We start from the raw sequence: 18,926 nt of genomic DNA on the forward strand, positions 1-18,926 counted from the left end.
AAAATTGAGGAAAGAAATGTCTACCCACTTAGAATAATTAAACACATTTTGACTTTTTTTTTTTTTTTTGACCGGTAAGGGGATCGCAACCCTTGGCTCGGTGTGGTCTGCACCGCGCTCAGCCAGTGAGCGCACCGGCCATCCTATATGGGATCCGAACCCGCGGCCTCGACACTTACCAGCGCCACACTCTCCCAAGTGAGCCATGGGGCTGGCCCCATTTTGACTTTTTTAGATATGTCCTATTAATACGAGTAATCACAGTTATATATACACAGATATAATAGTTATATACATATATACATACATATGCATATTTATATATCATAGTTCATATTTGATCCCAAATTAATTTGAGTGATTAATCCTTGTTCTCTTCAAATAGTGGCTCAAATTTTTCACACTGCAAGAAGTGTCACGTGATTGATTCTATCTTCTCCTAGACTCTGAAACTCCTCCTTATGATGGCCACTGCTTGAAGACAAGTTGCATTTAAGAAACTGCCTTGGGAGTGGGGGGAGCCAGGAGGTCGCACAACTCAGAAAGTTGGTGGGCTTCCCGGGACACAATGTGGTTTGAGGACAGAACTGAAATTTTAAAACGCTTTCTTCACAAGTGGGAATAAAAAAAAGAAAAAAGTAGAGATACCAGTTGGCTTGAGATTATAAATAAAATAAAATGAAAAAGAGCACCATACTCTTTAAGGAGATCAATAGAAAAAAACTGGAAAGGGAAAGCCAAAATTCATGGAACTGGAAAGAAGAATAAGTTGTAGAATTTCCTAGATGTTCAGTAATTATTTCTGATTTATGTGTATTTAATGGCCTAAAACTCCCAGATGGCCAGCAGTTTGTTATAAGTGTTGGAAAAAATGACCATAGTGAAATAGAATTCAAATTTGACTTCTCTGTCCACTAAGAAGTGTTATCCTTTAATTAATTTTAACAATTCTCAAAGGGAGGTAATTTTTTCTCTAGGTGTAAGGCAGTATGGAAGCACATAGCCTAAACAATTACAGAACAAGGTCATGAAGGAATTTTTATATGTGAATGCACACTCAGTCATATCTGATCTTTCAGGAATCATCGAAAACATAAGATTAACATTACAAAAGACTCAACATAGACAAAAGGAGCCCCGATACTCAAAAAGCAAACTAAAGCATTAAAGTAACTACATACCAATGGGACAAATAATTGGAAGGCCTGAATTCTAGTCCATGATTTATCATGTAGTAACTTTGTAATCTGAAGCAAATCTCAACCTTTCTAAACTTCTCTTCCCTTATTAGTGAAAAAGGGCTATATTATAATACAAAAAAATTCAGCAAATCACAAATGCAGAAATTTATAGCATTACCAATGGTTATGATAAATACCTATTGAATACTTACTTGCAGACTTGGCTCACACTGAGTATGGATAATAAAAAGATGAAAAAGTCAGGTTCCCTCAGTCAAAGTCTGGAGATGGAGATAAACAAGTAAGCAAGCCATTCAGTCCAATGGATTACAGCCAAAGAAAAGATACATGCTCAGGTAGCACATTGGAGGCAGGACCTAACATTGCCTGCAGTGGTGGCCTTCAAGGAAAGCAATAGGGTTTCCTTCTTATCTGCACCTGGACAGCTGAGTCCTACTGGAGAAAAGTCACACAAGAAGACAGATGATATCACCATAAATTTATGGTCATGGAGTTAACTGAGCTGCAAACAATGGCTGGATATCCTACAATGTGTTTTCAGTCAATTCACTCTCCACTTCTCCCAAGGACTTTTGTCTTTGATCTCCAATCTGCCACCCCACTCTCTCCTCCAACTCTCAGCAGAAATTTTACCTCATATTTGAAAAGGACAAATGAGGCTGTCAGACGGAAATTTATTTAACTTCCCCGCACCAAGTCATCTGTGTCCACCCTCTGAAGTCTCTGTTTATTCTTTCCTTACTTCCTGGCTAAGATCAGTTCCTCCATCTGCTCTAGATCCCATTTCTAAAGGAACTCATCTGTAAGATATCTTATGCCATTTTGTATATTAAATTCATTCTTTTCACAAATATTTATTGAGCATCTACTATGTGATAAACACCATTCTAGATGTTTGAAATAGCTCTGTTTACAAAACAGGCAAAAACAGGCAAAAGCCCTGATCTTAAGTAGTTAAATCCTAGTGAAGGGAGACAGACAACAAACAATAAATACAACAAGGATATAAGTTTGGGAATTGATAAGTTCTGTGGGGAAAATAAACAGACCAAGGTAAGGAAAATCAGGAGTGCAGAGAGTGGTGGCAGGTTGGTATTTTAAATAGAAACTAGTGGCACATGGAGTGGCACATGGCAGGGAGAAGTCCCACCAAGCAGAGTCATGGAGAAGGCAAAGACCTTCTGGTTCTTTGACAAAAGAACTTTCCAGACAACAGGATTAGGTAGTTTAAAGACTCTAAGGTGACTCACAATGTGAGGAACAGAAAAGAATTCAATACAATTGGAGTAGAGTGAATGGAAGTGAGAAATAAAGAAATAGAAGTGAGAGGTGGGGGAAGCAATGGTGAGCAGATCATCACAGTCCTTTTGGCAGTTGTAATCATGTTGGCTTTGACTCTGAGTGGACTGAGATGACTTTGGAAGGTTGTGAGCAGCTGAGTAATCTTATTGATGTTTTCACTATTATACTGGCAGATTTTTCTTCTTTTTTTTTAATAAGGGTTCAGGAAATAAAAGCCACGTGGTCCCTTCCTTTATTGTTGTTGCTGCATTTGATTGTATTTTTATTTTATTTTATTGAAACATAATTGTACATTTCTGTGGGGTACAGCACTGAATATCAGTACCTATTACCTATATGTGATGTTCAAATCAGGATAATTACTATATTTTTTTGTAACTGAATCATTTCCTACAACTTTGATAGATAATTACTCAATTATCTGTCTTCCTAAAAATAATTGTTTTGTTATTTACTGGCCATATTTTTGGATCTTCTTCAGAAACCTGTACCATCTATCAACCCCTCTCTTTCCTTTCCTTCCACTGCTAACTTTCTACTGCTGCTACCTCTCTGGCAATATCCAGGTTACTCCCATCTTTAAAATTTTAGTTTTCCACTCCATGACCCCTCCCCTTACCCATCCCCTTGACCTTTAACCATAGGCAAGTTAGTACCAGAGTCTTAAGGTAAATATTTGCCTCCAAAGATCATCTGCTTTACCAATATTTTCCCACTTACTCATATCCCAATGAAGCAGTTTTAAAAGTCAAAATATTTATCAGAGGGTAGTGAATCTGAGTGAGTGAATCAGAAGCACATAGGAAAATATACTGGGGAAATTCTTTTGCATATCTTAAAATATAGTCTGATTTACTCTGATAAGAGATGAAGAGTAGCCTAAAAGGGAAAAAGCAGAAGGGCAGTTCTGTGTGCAGTAAACTTACTCAAACTAGTGGCACATGGAGTCTTATGATAAATGGCAGAAAAGCTGGACACAATATATTTAACACTTGAGTTTACATTTGCTCACTGTGTTAGCTCAGACTTCTCAAAATCAATTCAATCTGGCAGTTGCATCATGTAGTATGGAGGGAAAGCAGAAGTTATTTATGGAGAAATACTTGAAAGATTAAATGTGGAACAAATGGTTTTGTATTTTTTTCACGTTCTGTCATGTATCATACTAGGTAGAAAATGAGGTTTGCTTACACTACATTATTTATTTCAAAATCTAAACACATGTGAGTTTAAAAGTGGCATACTTATTCAAGGCATTCCGACTGTGATTTACTTCAATTTGACTAATATTTATCAATTGCCATATCAGTCAGTATCACAGTAAGAACCAGAAAGCAATTTCTGCTCAACTTTTTGAGTAGAATTAAATGTAACAACTATTTGCACAGGTCGGGCAATGTGAAGACAAACAGAAAGGGATGGAGCCCCCCCATAAGGACTAGCAGTGCAGAAACCCAAGGGCAGCTGCAGCCACGGAAGGGGTGCCTCTGTCGCAGGAGTTGTAGCCATTACCAGAGTCACAGAACCCAGCCAGGGAAAATATCCCTTGTTCTCTCCACAAAGAAATGATAAATCCTTGTCTTCCCTTTCTTTGTATCCTTCAACTTCCTGCTGGTGCCTCCCACTGGCCCAACCAAATTAAAAGCCAATAGCCAACAGAGCCAGTGTGACACAGTCCATGGGATCAATTCCTGCCATTTCCCTGGAACTTTTTAAGTAGAATTACTCCGAAATTCTTCCCTGGAGATGGGATATGCAAAGGCATATAAAGGAGTGCAGAGAATAGAAAACTAGGGGTCGTGGGTGGGAAATAGAGAATAACCAGCACAATTGCCTATGGCATCAGGCACTGTGGCAGGTACCACAGATACAAAGGTGAATAAGGTTAGTCCCTGCTCTAGAGGAACTCACAATACAGTAGGGAAGTTAAACACATAAACTGATACCTGTCGTTCAGATGGAAAAGTGCTCCAGCCAAAGCTGAATATTCAGTCGACTCATCTTGTTCCTATTTCACCCTATCGGTGACTACCATTCACCTGGTAAAAGCACTACAGGCTGAAGATCTAATACTTGCAGAATCTGAAAATGCCTTTATAGAGCTTATTTTATATTCATAAAGTTTTTTAATAAAAAAGACTCTGATTGATAAGGATGAATCTACTTCCTCGTGTGGCCATTTTCTTCCCCACATCACTTAATGCTCCAGACGTGCTAATCATCTTTCATTTATTTAAGGGTGCTGTTCTCTCTCTTGCCTCTTGGCCTTTCCTCTCCTAACAACCACTGACCCTCATTACTACCTGCCAGTTTTCATCTGTCAAATTGCTTCAAGTGTTGGCCTATATGCTACTTCTAGAACATGTTTTTCTAATCATCGTAGCCATCTACCTACCATTTCCTTCCACAGCGTCCTGTGCTTATATCACCATACTTGTAACAGGTAATATAATTGTGCCTTTATCTTCCCCACTCATCTCTAAAACTATCCAGAGAAACAATTTGTGTATATTAGTTTTGTTTTGTTCACCTTTGTATCCTCGTAGAGTATCACAGTGCCTGGCATGATATAGGGACACAAGACATGTTCAATAAATGCATGAATAAGTTAAGCAGGGCAAGAATTGGCAATCAGGCAACACATGCAGTAATTACTGAATACATTAAGGAGACGAGTATCATTAGAAGGGATGTTTCATATTGGGAACAGGTAAAATACAAGGTTGAGATGGTTTAGGTGGGGAGAGGATAAGGACATTATTAAGTTTCATGAATGCTAGAAGGATTTCAAAATAATAATAATAAATAGAATAAGTAGGTACTATTTAATTCAAATTCAGAATTATTAAGCAATAGAGTAACATTATAAGAGCAATATATAAGGATGACTAGTCCAGGTATGTTGAATGATTTTGAGGGTGGCTTAGATCAAATTGGGAGACCAATTTTGGCCTCTTGCTTAAAAGGGTTCAGTCTATATAGTCAGAGTAGCTCTTCCTGATGATTTCTAATATATTTAGTCTCAATATAGTGAAGTTTTGTAGAATTCTCACAAAGGTATACTACATTTCCTGATCTAGTCAGCAGATGCCTCAATGATATCTAACATTCCCATTTGTCTTAGAAAATTTTGCATTTTTTCCCCTCATTTTAATTTAGGACCTATATTATAATGATGTGTTGAGGGTTTCAGTTCAGACATGTATTAATGTAATGATATTCCATTGGTTTGCTGAGGGTAGTCATAATATAGCATGGAAAGCCATTAGAATTCAAGAACTCAAAAGAAAGTATCTCAAGAGACAAATACCAACTGAAAAAGTTTCAGTAATATCAATTCTTTTGTCTCTCATGAAACTATTGATCTCAGTCCTGTAATAAGAAATGAGATGTTATAGCCCTAGAAGGAGGCCAAAATTGGAAGAGGATTGTGAAATGGTCAAAATTATTACTAATATAGACGGTAATCCATCACCACTAACTCAGTGCAATCACAACCACCACCATCACTACAACACCATTTTCAGTTACCATCACATCTGCACATAGATTAACCACTGGATTGCTTCTATTTTCCAGGCATCAATGTTAGCCAATGTGCTTCTAGAGCTACTATCACAGAATCCTAGTTATAGAGACAATCTAATACAGTAGATTCTCAAGCCAGACTCCCTGGGTTCAAATAATGGCTTTGATATTAATTCGGTGTGCAGTCTTGGACTACTTATTTAACCTCTCTGTGCTTCAGTTTACTGATCTGCAATATCAGGTAACTCACCATAATTAACTCATAAAGTATTAAGAGAATAAAATAGTTTATTGTATATAAAGTGCTGAGAACAACACCTTGTATGTGTTAAATATTTATTATTATTATATCATTTCAGGGTACTTATTAAGTATCTACAGCATGTATTAATGTTTAAAGCATGTTTAAAGCAATAAATATCATGTTCAGTTTCTCCTTTAATTTTTTTTTTTTTTTTTTTTTTTTACTTTTTCTTTCCTGTGATTTCTTTAAGAATCCAGGTCTACAGAGCAGTGCTAATGATGAACAGGACCATAATAAATGTCATGGAAATGACATCCTACCTAGGACACTGACTTCTCAAGGCAGCAGGGCTTAATCAGGGCTTAGCTGAGCAGGAGGCACTGGCCACCCCCCAGGGTCTTTTTGATACCATTCTTGACTTCCTGGTTTCTTAGGCAGTAGATAAATGGATTGAGCATGGGTGTAAGGACTGCATACACAGCTGAGATTAGTTTGTTAGAATTAAATGATGAAATAGCTCTGGGCCGGACATACATAAAAATCATGGCTGTATAATAAATTATGACTACAGTGAGGTGTGATGCACAGGTAGAGAATGTCTTCTTCCTTCCTTGGGTGGAGGGTATGTGCAAAATGGTGGAGACAATGTAGACATAGGAGAGGACAGTGGTGATGAGAGGGAACACAAGAATGACAATAGCCAAAGCAAAGTCCACTAGCTCAGCAGTGGACATGTCTTTGCATGCCAGTTTGAGGACTGGTGAGATGTCACAGAAAAAGTGATTCATGACATTGGAGCCACAGAAAGCAACATGTGAAATGAAATAGACCTTGATGACAGAGACCATGAAACCACTCATGTAGGATAAAGCCACCAGTTGCACACAATAACATGTGGTCATGATAACTGAGTATCTAAGAGGGTGGCAGATGGCCACATAACGATCATAGGCCATGGCTGCCAGGAGCACGCACTCAGTACAGGCAAGCGAGATGAAGAAATAGAGCTGGGTCATGCAACCTGTGAAAGAGATGCGCCGTCTCTGCAGGAGGAATCCATCCAGCATCTTGGGGACTGTGACAGAGACATACCAGATCTCCAGAAATGACATGCTACTCAGAAAATAGTACATGGGCTTATGCAGGGAGCCAGTGACCCAAACAGTGAGCATGATAACAAGATTCTCTACTACCACTAACAGGTAGACTCCAAGGAAGAAGAAGAAGAGCAGTACCTGCAGCCATGGGGCAGTGGGAAAGCCCACCAGAATGAACTCACTGACCAGAGTGATGTTTGTCCCCAGCATGACTAAAAGCATGAGAGATACTGAAGTCTTCTACAGCAATGCCACAAATAATGAGATGTCTATGACATCAGATAAAAGACCAAAATGAGTTAGTAATTTAGTCTTCCCTGTGAATGAAACTCAAAAAGTAATTTCTGTTAATAGGAACTCTTCTTCAAGTGTGAGGCACACATTCCCATCAAAGTTTTTAAAATTTTTTTTGTAATGAAAGTCTCCCACAATCAAAATGTACTTTCACCCCAACTCTCACGCACCTGATGACAATGATTAGAATGTCAACATTCATGTCATTCCCAGCTCCACTGTCAGTGAACACAGACCCATTCATCTCTCTCATGTTGACTCCAGTGCTCTGTTTAATTAGGAACTCACTGAACAAACATTTATTCCTGCCTGTAAGGAAACATGAAGGATAGCATTGGGTCAGAAAAAGTCCCAAAAGTTCAATATTTGGGTTATTTCTGGAATATAGTCCTTTGATCCAGCACATTTCTTCAAATTAAGGATAATTAAAAATGATAATAACTGTTGGAAATGTTCTTAATGATTCCTGCATTGACTTCACATAAAAATGCAAAGGTTTAAGTTGTCACACATAAAAGGCACTTCATATTTCGATCCTCACGTATTTCTCCAACCTCATCTCTTGTGACCCTTTAAATGCTATTCCATGCTTCAGATATACTCAGTTAGTTTTTGTTTCTCAAGTACACTGCAATCTCTCTTGTTCCCTTGGCTTTGCATACACTCTTTCCTCTTCCTATTGTACTCTCTCCCTAATCTTTGCCTGAAGATTCAAGATTCATGATTCCATTTAGGAGACATCTTTGAAAACTGGGTCAACAGCTTCATTGTCCTTTGCTTCCCAGTGCACAACTCCTCATGCATGGAGATTTCTGACCACTACACTGCAATCTTCCAAAATTCAAGCCTTTATCCTTCATGACTGTGAACCAAATGTGTAGTACAGTGACTGGCAAACACATGAATATTAAATGACTATGGATTAACATGAATATTAATTGAATATGGATTAATGAAACCCTTGGGGATTTGGGATCCATGGAAAATAGGTCAGAGGTAGAGGAGAGAGATCTTTAGGTCTTTAATGGCAGAAGGCACATCTCTACAAGGCTGCACTTTTTAACACATCCAGAGCTTGCACACCAGGGTACTTTCCTCAAAAACATATCCTTAAGGTCGGAGAACATTTGATTTGAGCCTTGGTCTCACTTAATGTGATAAGTCAGTGTTTCTAAATATTTCATTGTTTCATGCTCGCCCAGGGGAGGGCACACAAATGGAGCACAAGTACAGGTGGATCTTGTAATGATAGAAGGTAAATTTTCTGGTGAGCTAGCCCAGTTATTTTGGTTAAGGGAGTAGGTTACCATAGGGTCATTTCTTTAAAACATATAAATGAATATATATCTCCATTAAATGCCACCCACATCCATAAAGCCTGAATTCAATTCTTGCCTTTAGACCATTTCTCCTCATTCTTTCTGCCAAACTACCCACCAAGCTGTCCACTTTGCACAGAGGGTGGGAGGCCAGTCAGGGCTCACCCTGATATCCTACTGGACTAGAGATCTCTGGCCATGCCCATGGCAAGGGGCTGAAGGATGAAGTTCTGTAATACATATTATTGGCACCACTACCCCTTCCTACTTCAGCACTCACAGCCAGAACTCAGCCCTGCTTACTGGTTAGAAGGAGATTGCCCTTTGCCCTCTGGCCTCCAATCTGCACCTTCATCCCTGAGGTAGTTCTTGGCCTTATTCTTCAATGCATTTGACCATAAGTTTTCCTGCGGAAGAGCAACTGGTTCAGAGAGAAGAGTAGTAAGTTTTCCAATATTCTAGTCCCCGTAGGAAGCCACATCAAGGTAGAGAATCCTCCTCTCAGGCACATGTATAAAATCCCACATTTTCAACCATCGGCCACACAATTTCCCACACATTCACCTTTACATAGAATTTAATAGCACTAACATTAGAGTCAAATAAAGGCTACTAGCAGTTTCATCCTAAACAGATTGCTTAACAATTATGTACTTCAATATCCTCTTCTGTATAATGGGAATATTGATAATAATGCCTACCTGACTGGTTTGTTTTGGGGTTTAAATGGGATAATGCATGGAAAGCACTTAACATAGGACTTGGTACATGGTTGTTCTCTGTAAGTGACAGCTGTCATTACATTACGCCACACGACACCATAGACACTCTGTCATATGCTCCCTTGTTTTCACTCGCATGTGCTCATATAAACACACCCTTATCTTCTATTCACTTTATCTGTTATATTCTGGGGATTGAAGTAAATCGAGTTTCCTGGAGAACAGGACTATAGCATCTCTGAAGAGCTCTAAGTTACACATCACTCATGCCTTCTTCCTCATCTTTTCTGTAAAGTATTGCTTTCCTATATTCAAACATGACCCTGTTACTTCATATTCTCCTCCTCTCCTTGCCACAAACACACCTCTTAAGCATGCTCTATTTTGAAGCATGGAGGGATGCAGGATTTTCTCTATTTTCCTTGCTTTCAGAACTAAGAGCACTGAGCTTTGGGATCTATGGCATCCTAGGTAAAGAATCATATCACCATGCTACAGAACTTTTTTTTTTTCATCCTGTATGTGCTTGTTCTCAAGAGACAACACACACTAATAGATTTTTTTCTTGAACAAGAAACATATCTTCTGTGCTCTTGTCTAACACCCAATAGGTCCTGCGCCTGCTCCAATTTCCCCACTTTTGAGTAAGGTTGTAGCGTGTGTTGCATTTTCATTTCCCTGTTTATTTCTCCCAATACCCTTCTCCTTCCCAGGAATAGTGCCTGCTGACATTTTCCCAAGTCCCTCTTCATCTTCCTTGGAGCTTTTTGAGAGATCTACCAATATTACCTGGTACCTCCAACCACTCACCATGTTCCTTCTGCCCTCTCTTAGAGAGAGGAAAATTATTTAGACATTTGCACTGATCACAGAAAAGCAGACTGCTCTGCAGACTTTCATATTCTTACAATATCCATATCTGGTCTTCTCTTAGACTACCTGGTAGTTACTGAGCATTAAAGTAAGAAGACAGAAGCAGAAAGAGGAGAATATATTTATCCACTTATATTTACCCCTGTCCTCACCCCAGGAGGCTCACTGACACTCAGTCTGCCCTGGCTCTAGGGAAGCTTTGTGTGCACTGCCAACACTATGTCCAGAGGACCTAGACAGGGAAGCTGAGTCTCCATCTACCTATGAATTCCTGTTTATACCTAGTTCATGTTTATCTCTACCTCTGGGTATGGTGTGGTACTTTTCTCTTACTCCTCGATGCAAGAAAATGTGATACCTAATTATTCAAAAACCAGGGTAAGAAACCTAATTGGGTTAATAAGGCAACACATGCATTTATTTGTTTATTCTTTATTAAAAACACTCCCTGTTTTATTGTGAGCTCTTATTTTGTATAGAATGTTATACACTCTTTGGAACAAAAATATATAGGTCATGGTGTCTTCCCTTTGAAAACTTGTGGTATTGTAAGTAAAATAGGAAGTTATATACTATACTGAGCATGGAATGTTACATGTTTTAAATAATATGTACTAATGAAGCTCTCCAGGAACTCCAAGGAGGGAGATACGCTTTCTAACTCAGGAACCTAGAAAAGATTTCATCAAAAAGGTGTCATTCAAGGTCATGGGAGCAAGATAGTTTGAAAGTAGTAAGACAGGAAATAATTTTGTTTCCTAATCTAGGTTCCATCATTTATTAAACATTTGACCTTAGAAAAATTTTTTCTTTCCTTGGTTTATTCATCCATAAAATTGGGTAAGAATAGTTCCTTTGTCAATATTCTATCATTGATGTTAGGACCAAAATTGATATGTATATGAAAGGAGTCCTAACTGTTTTGTGATAACTACACAAATGTAAAAAATTCACATCATCTGTGTTGAAATATGAACCACATCCAATATTTGATCAGTAGGAATGAGTTGAGAGGGCTTTCAGTGCAGAGACTAGCACAGGAAAGAATATAGAGTCATGACAACAAAAGTGAGAAACAGAATAATGTGGCCTCCTCAGCAACTAGAGGTCACACCCTCTTCCTTGGGCTCCAGGAACATTCAGTCACCTAAGGAACATTTGTGAAGTGTGCACTGTGTGCTAAGAACAGGGTGAAGTTGTTCTGTTTGTCAAGTTGTTCACAGCCCAGTGAGCTCTCAGAGTCTAAGCTAATTGTCTCAAGTAATCATAAAATCTAGAATCAACTCCTGAAAGTTTTGCAAGAATAAATGTCCAAGAGATGCCCTTGTGTCAAAGGTGGCTAGAAGGAGCTACAGCAAGAGCCTGAAAAAGTGAGAAATCTTAGAGAAACTTTCTCTAGTCCTTGAGGATCTAAATGTCCGTATGTGATAGGTGGTATTTGATGGACCTAGCCCTTCCCACACTCCACCCACACACATCCTTTGTCTAAAGGCATATGATGAGCTGGCACTAATTTGGGGAAGGTTGGAACCATTATTGCTCATGAAATAAGACTGTAGGACATAAAAATCAGAGATAAAAATCAGAGAAGGTAACCTTCCCTTGAGGAATGACCCTAAGAGAAAATGAAGACACCTGCCCTGTAGGATTTCTCTATGATGCACGGAACTGTCCACTCAAGCTTGCAAGTACCAAACAGTGATTCCTAAAAGAGCTGGTATAGTTTGTTAGAGATGCTGAATGCACAAAGCAATAACCATGTGCCAATTATCCTTTACTTCTCCCTTATCAATCAGCTAAATTAAAACAGCATCAAGGCTCAAATGTCATGTGAACTAAATTCCAGGTAAAAATTCAAAACACGTTTTCATAAAAGAATAAAGCAATTGCTGTACGTATCAGTGACCAAAAAGGAAGGGACCGCATACCTTATGGAAGTCACTAAAATTAATCAAACTCTTATTAAATTATTTGGTGTAAAAATACTAATAATGTGTTTCTTTTTAAATAAATGTTTCTATTTTGGAATATTAGACTTACAGAAAAATTGTGATGTTGCTAAAGAGAATTTTCATATACCCCTCACCCAGTTTCAATTTCTCCTAACGTAATCATCTTTCATTACCATATACACATGTCAAAACTAAAAACCAAAATTGATATATTATTGTTACTATTCAGATTTTATCATTTTATTCAGATTTTCAATTTTTTCACTACTATCCTTTTTATGTTACAAAATCTCTAGTCCAATATGCCACACTCCATATAGGTATCTTCTCTTTAGTATTCTCTGACTTGACTTTTCTCATCTTTACTTGGATTTTATAACTAACTGTAAGGGTCTTTTGTAATAAAGGGAAACAAGGTTTTTGGAGCTACAGAATGATTGTTATTTTTAAAATGCTCTTTGTCCAGAAAGGTTTTTGTTTCCAGATTCTGGTCAGTGTGAAATGTTAGCAAATAATAAAAGATACTGAATTATTAATTCCAGGTTAAAACAAGATTTCTAATCACAATCTAAAATTGCTCTGCACAAAGTTTTCAGTGGACCAGAGATTAAAATAAAGGGCAAAAGGAAAGTTAAGAATATACTGTGAAGAAATTTCTAAGACCTACTAAGAAATTTGTTTATTCAGCATTGCTGGAAACCACCAGCTATTTTGAGAACAAAGGTCATCTGTGTTCATCCTCACTTGCCTGTAGATGTTGGTTGTCTCTGGCCACACTGAATAGCACCGCTGTCTGAATGACTCAGGTGGACTCAGTACTCCTACCTTCTGTATACTTTGCCAGACACTGCCCTGGCAAAAGAGAGCTATAAAAGTCACATTAGCCATGCGACATTTTGAAAGATTGGAAGATTATAAAGATAGTCTAAAAGAAACAGGGTCAGATGAAACAGAGATAAAATTAAGTCCTATATCCAGGTGTAGGGGTCAAAAGAAGTTACTCAGTGGAGGATGAGGAGTACTTAATCTCTTTTTTCTTTTCTTTTTTTTTTTTCAGCACTTCCAACGCTTTGTAACCAATTCCTTCCATTAAACTTCCCTCTGCTTGAGAATATTTCATGTTTTACAAATTGGACACTGATGGATGAACCTTGCTCCTTATTTTATCAAGAATATAGAAGCTGCCTGAAAAGGACTTCCACACTCTTCTGCCTCCATGCCTACCCACTTACCAGCATCTGTGCATGGAGATTTTTACTTCTTGCCTATATCTAAGGACTGGATTTGCATGTCCCAGCTCAGGCTCACCTCTACTTTAGTTCTAGATCCCGTTTTTCTTTCCTACTCACACACATTTCTATCTCTATCAACTTCTCTTCTCTGCACTGTCTATTTCACTTCCATTCAGGATTATTCCTGTGAGCAAAAACACATGCTCTTATGTCTTCTACATTCAAAGAAAATAAAATGACAGTAATGACAGAAATAAAGCAAGAAGAAATTCCTCTGCTGACAGCTCTTCCCACCCTAAGTACAATACCATTTCTCTCCTTCCATTTAGGGAAAAATCCCTTAAAAGAGTGGTCCATACTGTTTCCTTCACATCTCTCTGGAACCCACTCCAATCAGGCTTAACCTTAACACTCCACTGAAACTGCCCTTAACAAATCTAATGACCTTCACATACCAAATGCAATGGTCAATTCTCAGCCCTCCTCTTTCTTGACCAACCAGAAGCATTTGATTCAGCTTAGGCTCCTCTGTCCCCAAGTAGACCTCCAGGACCCCATGCTTGCCTGGCTTGCTTCTATCATTCTGAGCACTTCTGCTCATCTTCCCAACCTCAAAATGTAGGCATGTCCTACACCTTAGCCCTTGGATCTTTCCTCTTTTCTGTCTATATTTAGCACACTTGGTGATTTCATCCAGAGTCATGGCTTTAAACATAATCTCTGGGAGTACTTAATCTGATAATTAACAGTTTATTTGAAAAATATTAGGAGGTTTTATGACCTTAAACTCAGTATGACTGTTAAAATTAAGTCCCAGTCAAGAGAGGTGTCAATCTCACTATGGTTTTCATGGACTCAAACATCTTCTCATTCATTGTTTATTGAAAGATAAATATATGCAGGACACTGTGCTAAATACTGTTCCTATTCCTAGAGGGTTTAGTTTCAAATTTTGAAGCCAAAATTAGAGGTGTTTTTTTAACTTGAAAAAGAAAAATTAATGCATTTTATTGTAAAAAGCCTGAAGAAAAGCACAATGAGGAATATCAACCTAAAGTTTTTACTTCCTGTTAATTGGAGTTGACCTATAAGACAAGTTCATATAATAGCAATAATAGCAATGCCCAGCAGAGGACAGTCCCATCCCAGATCACTGCCCCATTTCAAAAACCTATTCTATGGGGAAAGTTGGGAGGCAGACTTTTCATAATCTTTATATCCAGTCATTTAAAAAATATTATTACAAGATACTTATAAGTCATTTTAAAAATTATTATAACAAGATACTTACGTAACCCCTTTGGCGCAAATAGATATATATGTTATATTAAAATTTTTAATAGGTACGGACTAGCAAATAATGCCCATTATTCTTTTTTTTTTTTTTTTTTTTAAAGATGACCAGTAAGGGGGTCTCAACCCTTGACTTGGTGTTGTCAGCACCACGCTCTCCGCAGTGAGCAACCGGCCATCCCTATATAGGGATCCGAACCCGTGGCCTTGGTGTTATCAGCACCGCACTCTCCCGAGTGAGCCACGGGCCGGCCCTCCATTATTCTTGATAGTAGCCTTTTACATACTTTATTACAGCAGACATCTATAAAAAGGCAAGCAGCAATAGCTGGATCTCACATCTGGAGTAAAATCTTCATTGTCTTTAGGGTTCTGGGTCTTGGGTAACAGCGGGGAGTTAAATTTCTGCAAATCATAGTAACATACCCTCTAACCATCTCTCTGTCCAAATGAATTAAGTTGTATATCTTATTGGCTAAGAAAAGTTTATTTAAATAAAAACGTTGGCAACGATGCTTTGTCCCAGAATGTAATTTATGAGAGTAAGAGGTCAATTACCTAGCTACAGCTAACATTTTAGTCAAATTCCTTTTAGTCTTATTTAAACAGACAAACTAATAAGGATGATACTTTTGATACTGTTACATAACCTAATCTTTTCATTTATTATATAGCAATATTTTTCTGTCATTAACTATTTGGATCATGTTATTTTAATGTCTGCATAGTATTCCATTAATGTATGAGACATAATTTATTTAGCCAGTGCCCTATTTGTGGAAATTAAGCACTTTTTCAAGTTTTTGTCACTATAAACAAAAATGTCTATCTATACAATTCTTTCTGAATCAGAATGTTTTTAATATTTTTAGGGTTTATGATGCATATTGACAAATTTCTTCCCAACAGGACTGAGAAAATTTGTACCTCTGTATATGCTAGAGAAGTATGAGGGGCTTAGTTCCTGAACCTACCAAACCCATATACACATAGGTGTGACATGCATGCCTTGCCTACATGGCCCCAACTATACACTTTTATTATATTTATTCATAGCCATCATGTGCTAGTTCCTGTTCTGGGCCACTGTAATAAAATGGTGTACAAGCAAATGTGATCCTGTTTCCATGGTGTTTATAGTCTAATTAGGGAGACAGAAGATTAGAGAAACAACTGCGCTCAGTCACCAGTTCAATGTGCACACTGACCCTGGTAAATTAGAAAATGAGGCCCGAAATTCCTGTGGCTCAGGAGGTGATATGCTACCAAGACAGAAATTCTTAGTTTCTCATCTCATTGCCTTTTAACTCACACTGCAATGATCACCTCCTATTACTGCATACATTACAGTCGGTGGCCTGTGGCTGGAAGAGGTCTCATTAAGAAGTCTCTTGTTGCTTTTTCATAATAAAGCTTGTACTTCCTTGAATGGAACCGGGTCTATGTAAATTACAATACAGGAGACAATAAGGGACCAACCTGTAACCTGTATTTTATGACCCTGTTATGCAGAAATCCAGCTTCTATTTTGCAATTCATCCCTTTTTCTCCTCCTGGACTAGTTACACGGAAGTATTCCTAGTTCCTTGGTGATGCCTTTGAAACTCTAGCGCCTACTTTAGGCCCTAAGAACTCCACTCGACTTTGTAGAAGATGTTGATCTCAAGCTTAATAGCATTTTATCGGTCTTCAACTTCCCCTCTACCCATCTGCACTAGCTTTTCTGGGGTGAGCATCTTGGCCCTGGTACAGGTGCAGAGTACAGCGTAGGGCTCTCTTGACCTCTTGGTTGCGCAAGCAGTAAATGATGGGATTGAGCAATGGTACAATGACAGCATAGAGTACAGAGACCAGCTTGTTGGTGTCAAAAGCTGAGAGTGCCTTTGGGCGGGCATAGATGAAGATACTGGCTGCATAGAAGATGATCACAACAGTGAGGTGAGAGGCACAAGTGGAAAAGGCTTTACGGCGTCCAGCAGCTGAGGGGATGTGCATCACAGCACCAGTGATGGCCATGTAGGAGGCTGTAGTGACAGAGAGTGGCCCCAGCAGGATAAAAATAGCCAGGATGAAGTCTGTAAGTTCTGCTGTGGACATGTCAGTGCATGAGAGGTTAAGCAATGGAGAGACATCACAGAAAAAGTGGTTGATAATGTTGGGGCCACAGTAAGAGAGGCGAGATATGTGAAAAACTTTGACCATGGAGATGCCAAACCCTCCAGCCCAGGAGCCAGCTGCCAGCTGCACACACAGCCGGCTACTGACAATGACAGGGTAGTGGAGAGGATGGCAGATGGCTACATAGCGATCATAGGCCATAACAGCGAGAAGGACACACTCAGTGCAGCCCAAGCCCAGGAAAAAGTAGAGCTGTGTCATGCAGCCCTCAAAGGAGATTAGTTGTCCATGAGCCTGTTTGAACCCGACAAAGCCAGCAAGCATCTTGGGAATAGTGACAGTGACATACCAGACTTCCAAGAAGGACATATTAGCCAGAAAGAAATACATGGGTTTGTGGAGTGTGGGGTGATTCCTGATTGCCATAATGATGAGTGTGTTTTCAGTCAGCACCAACACATAGGCCAGCAGAGACAGGGCAAAGAATAGTGACCTCAGTGGCACAGGAGCTGGGAAGCCCAGCAACACAAACTCACGCACTCTTCCACTATGGTTTCTCTGCTCCATGGTGTTGGTCCTGTCCACTGCTCTTCAGCAGATAAGAATAGAGTGTCTTCAGGAGGCAGCAGCAAGCACCGGCCTTTCTCTTGGTGGGCTTATATTGATAGAATGCAATGTATGTAGTGCATATAGTTAATCACTGAGCGGAAGTTATTTCTCTCTTCTTTAATCTGAGAACAATTAAGATAAACATAAATAAAAATAAATGGCTTTGTATTGGGGACAGAATAGGAGTTTATCTTGACCTTTGGAGAAGCATCAATTGAGAAGCACCAGGTAAAAATGACACTAGTTCCTGGAAGAACATAGATAAAAAACCAAAAATGAGAGTCTGGGCTGCCCTAAAGTGAGAGTTTGTCTATGAGCTGGATCATGAGTCTGTTTTGAGGATATAAGTTAAACAATGGAGGGACAACAATAATACATAGCACAACTGAGTATTTACTATATGTTATTAGTTCAGGCACTATTCTAAGAAGTTTGCAGTATTAATTCACTTGATCCTTAGAACTCTGTGAATTAGTACTATAGCCCCATCTAACGCTTAAAGAAACGGAAGCATACAAAGGTTAAGTGACTTGTTCTGGGTCACAGAAATAGTAAGAGGTAGAACCAGGAACTTAGGACCTCAGAGCTTCTAAAACATTCAGGCGACATGAAGGAGGGATTATAAAATACATCCTGGATTTACAACCAGGAGAGGGAATCTTTGGGACTCAGCTATGGAAGCAGTTGCCTCCTGCAAGGAAGATAGACCGAAGCCCAACACACAAAGTCAAAGCACCTGTAGAAAGAAAGTGCTACATAACCCAGTACTTAAGATGAGGACCTGGGACCCACTTGGAAATCAGATTAGGAAGTGGGTGCTGGATGGCAGGAGGACTTCTAAAAGCTGTATTAACTCTCTTGGAATGAGAACAGAGCACCTTCCTTTAGCATCAAGGCCAATATAAAAACATACATTTAGTAGAGTACTCTCTTTGTTTACCTTGGTATCAAAGATACAATTTGCCCTTTCAGAACTTCAAGTCTTTTCTGGGTCTCGTGTGGAGTACAAGTTGGCATTACCACATGGGAGCTGATATGAAGAAAGGACTGTTTTCACCCTGTGCCCCTGTATGGTCATAGCACTGAGAGGGAGTGTGTAGATTAGAGAGGAGAATGGAGAGGAGTCAGCTGAATATCTGGG

At 38.9% G+C, this 18,926-nt stretch overlaps 2 protein-coding genes across 2 annotated transcripts; both read right to left on the reverse strand.

The window, feature by feature from the left end:
- Nucleotides 1-6,638: 6,638 nt before the first annotated feature.
- Nucleotides 6,639-7,583, reverse strand: LOC134376388 (olfactory receptor 6B9-like). Its single transcript, XM_063094964.1, has one exon. The coding sequence runs from the start codon at nt 7,581-7,583 to the stop codon at nt 6,639-6,641; it is 945 nt and encodes a 314-aa protein (XP_062951034.1).
- Nucleotides 7,584-16,759: 9,176 nt separating this feature from the next.
- On the reverse strand, nt 16,760-17,743 carry LOC134376910 (olfactory receptor 6A2). Its single transcript, XM_063095488.1, has one exon. The coding sequence runs from the start codon at nt 17,741-17,743 to the stop codon at nt 16,760-16,762; it is 984 nt and encodes a 327-aa protein (XP_062951558.1).
- Between the last annotated feature and the right edge of the window lie 1,183 nt (nt 17,744-18,926).

The sequence above is a fragment of the Cynocephalus volans genome, chromosome 4 (genome assembly GCF_027409185.1).
Source record: "Cynocephalus volans isolate mCynVol1 chromosome 4, mCynVol1.pri, whole genome shotgun sequence".
NCBI classification, from domain to species: Eukaryota; Metazoa; Chordata; class Mammalia; order Dermoptera; family Cynocephalidae; genus Cynocephalus; species Cynocephalus volans.

Excerpts from the sequence above, each read along its gene's own strand:
- LOC134376388 (XM_063094964.1), bottom strand. The coding sequence starts at position 7,583 with ATGCTGGGGACAAACATCACTCTGGTCAGTGAGTTCATTCTGGTGGGC.
- LOC134376910 (XM_063095488.1), bottom strand. The coding sequence starts at position 17,743 with ATGGAGCAGAGAAACCATAGTGGAAGAGTGCGTGAGTTTGTGTTGCTG.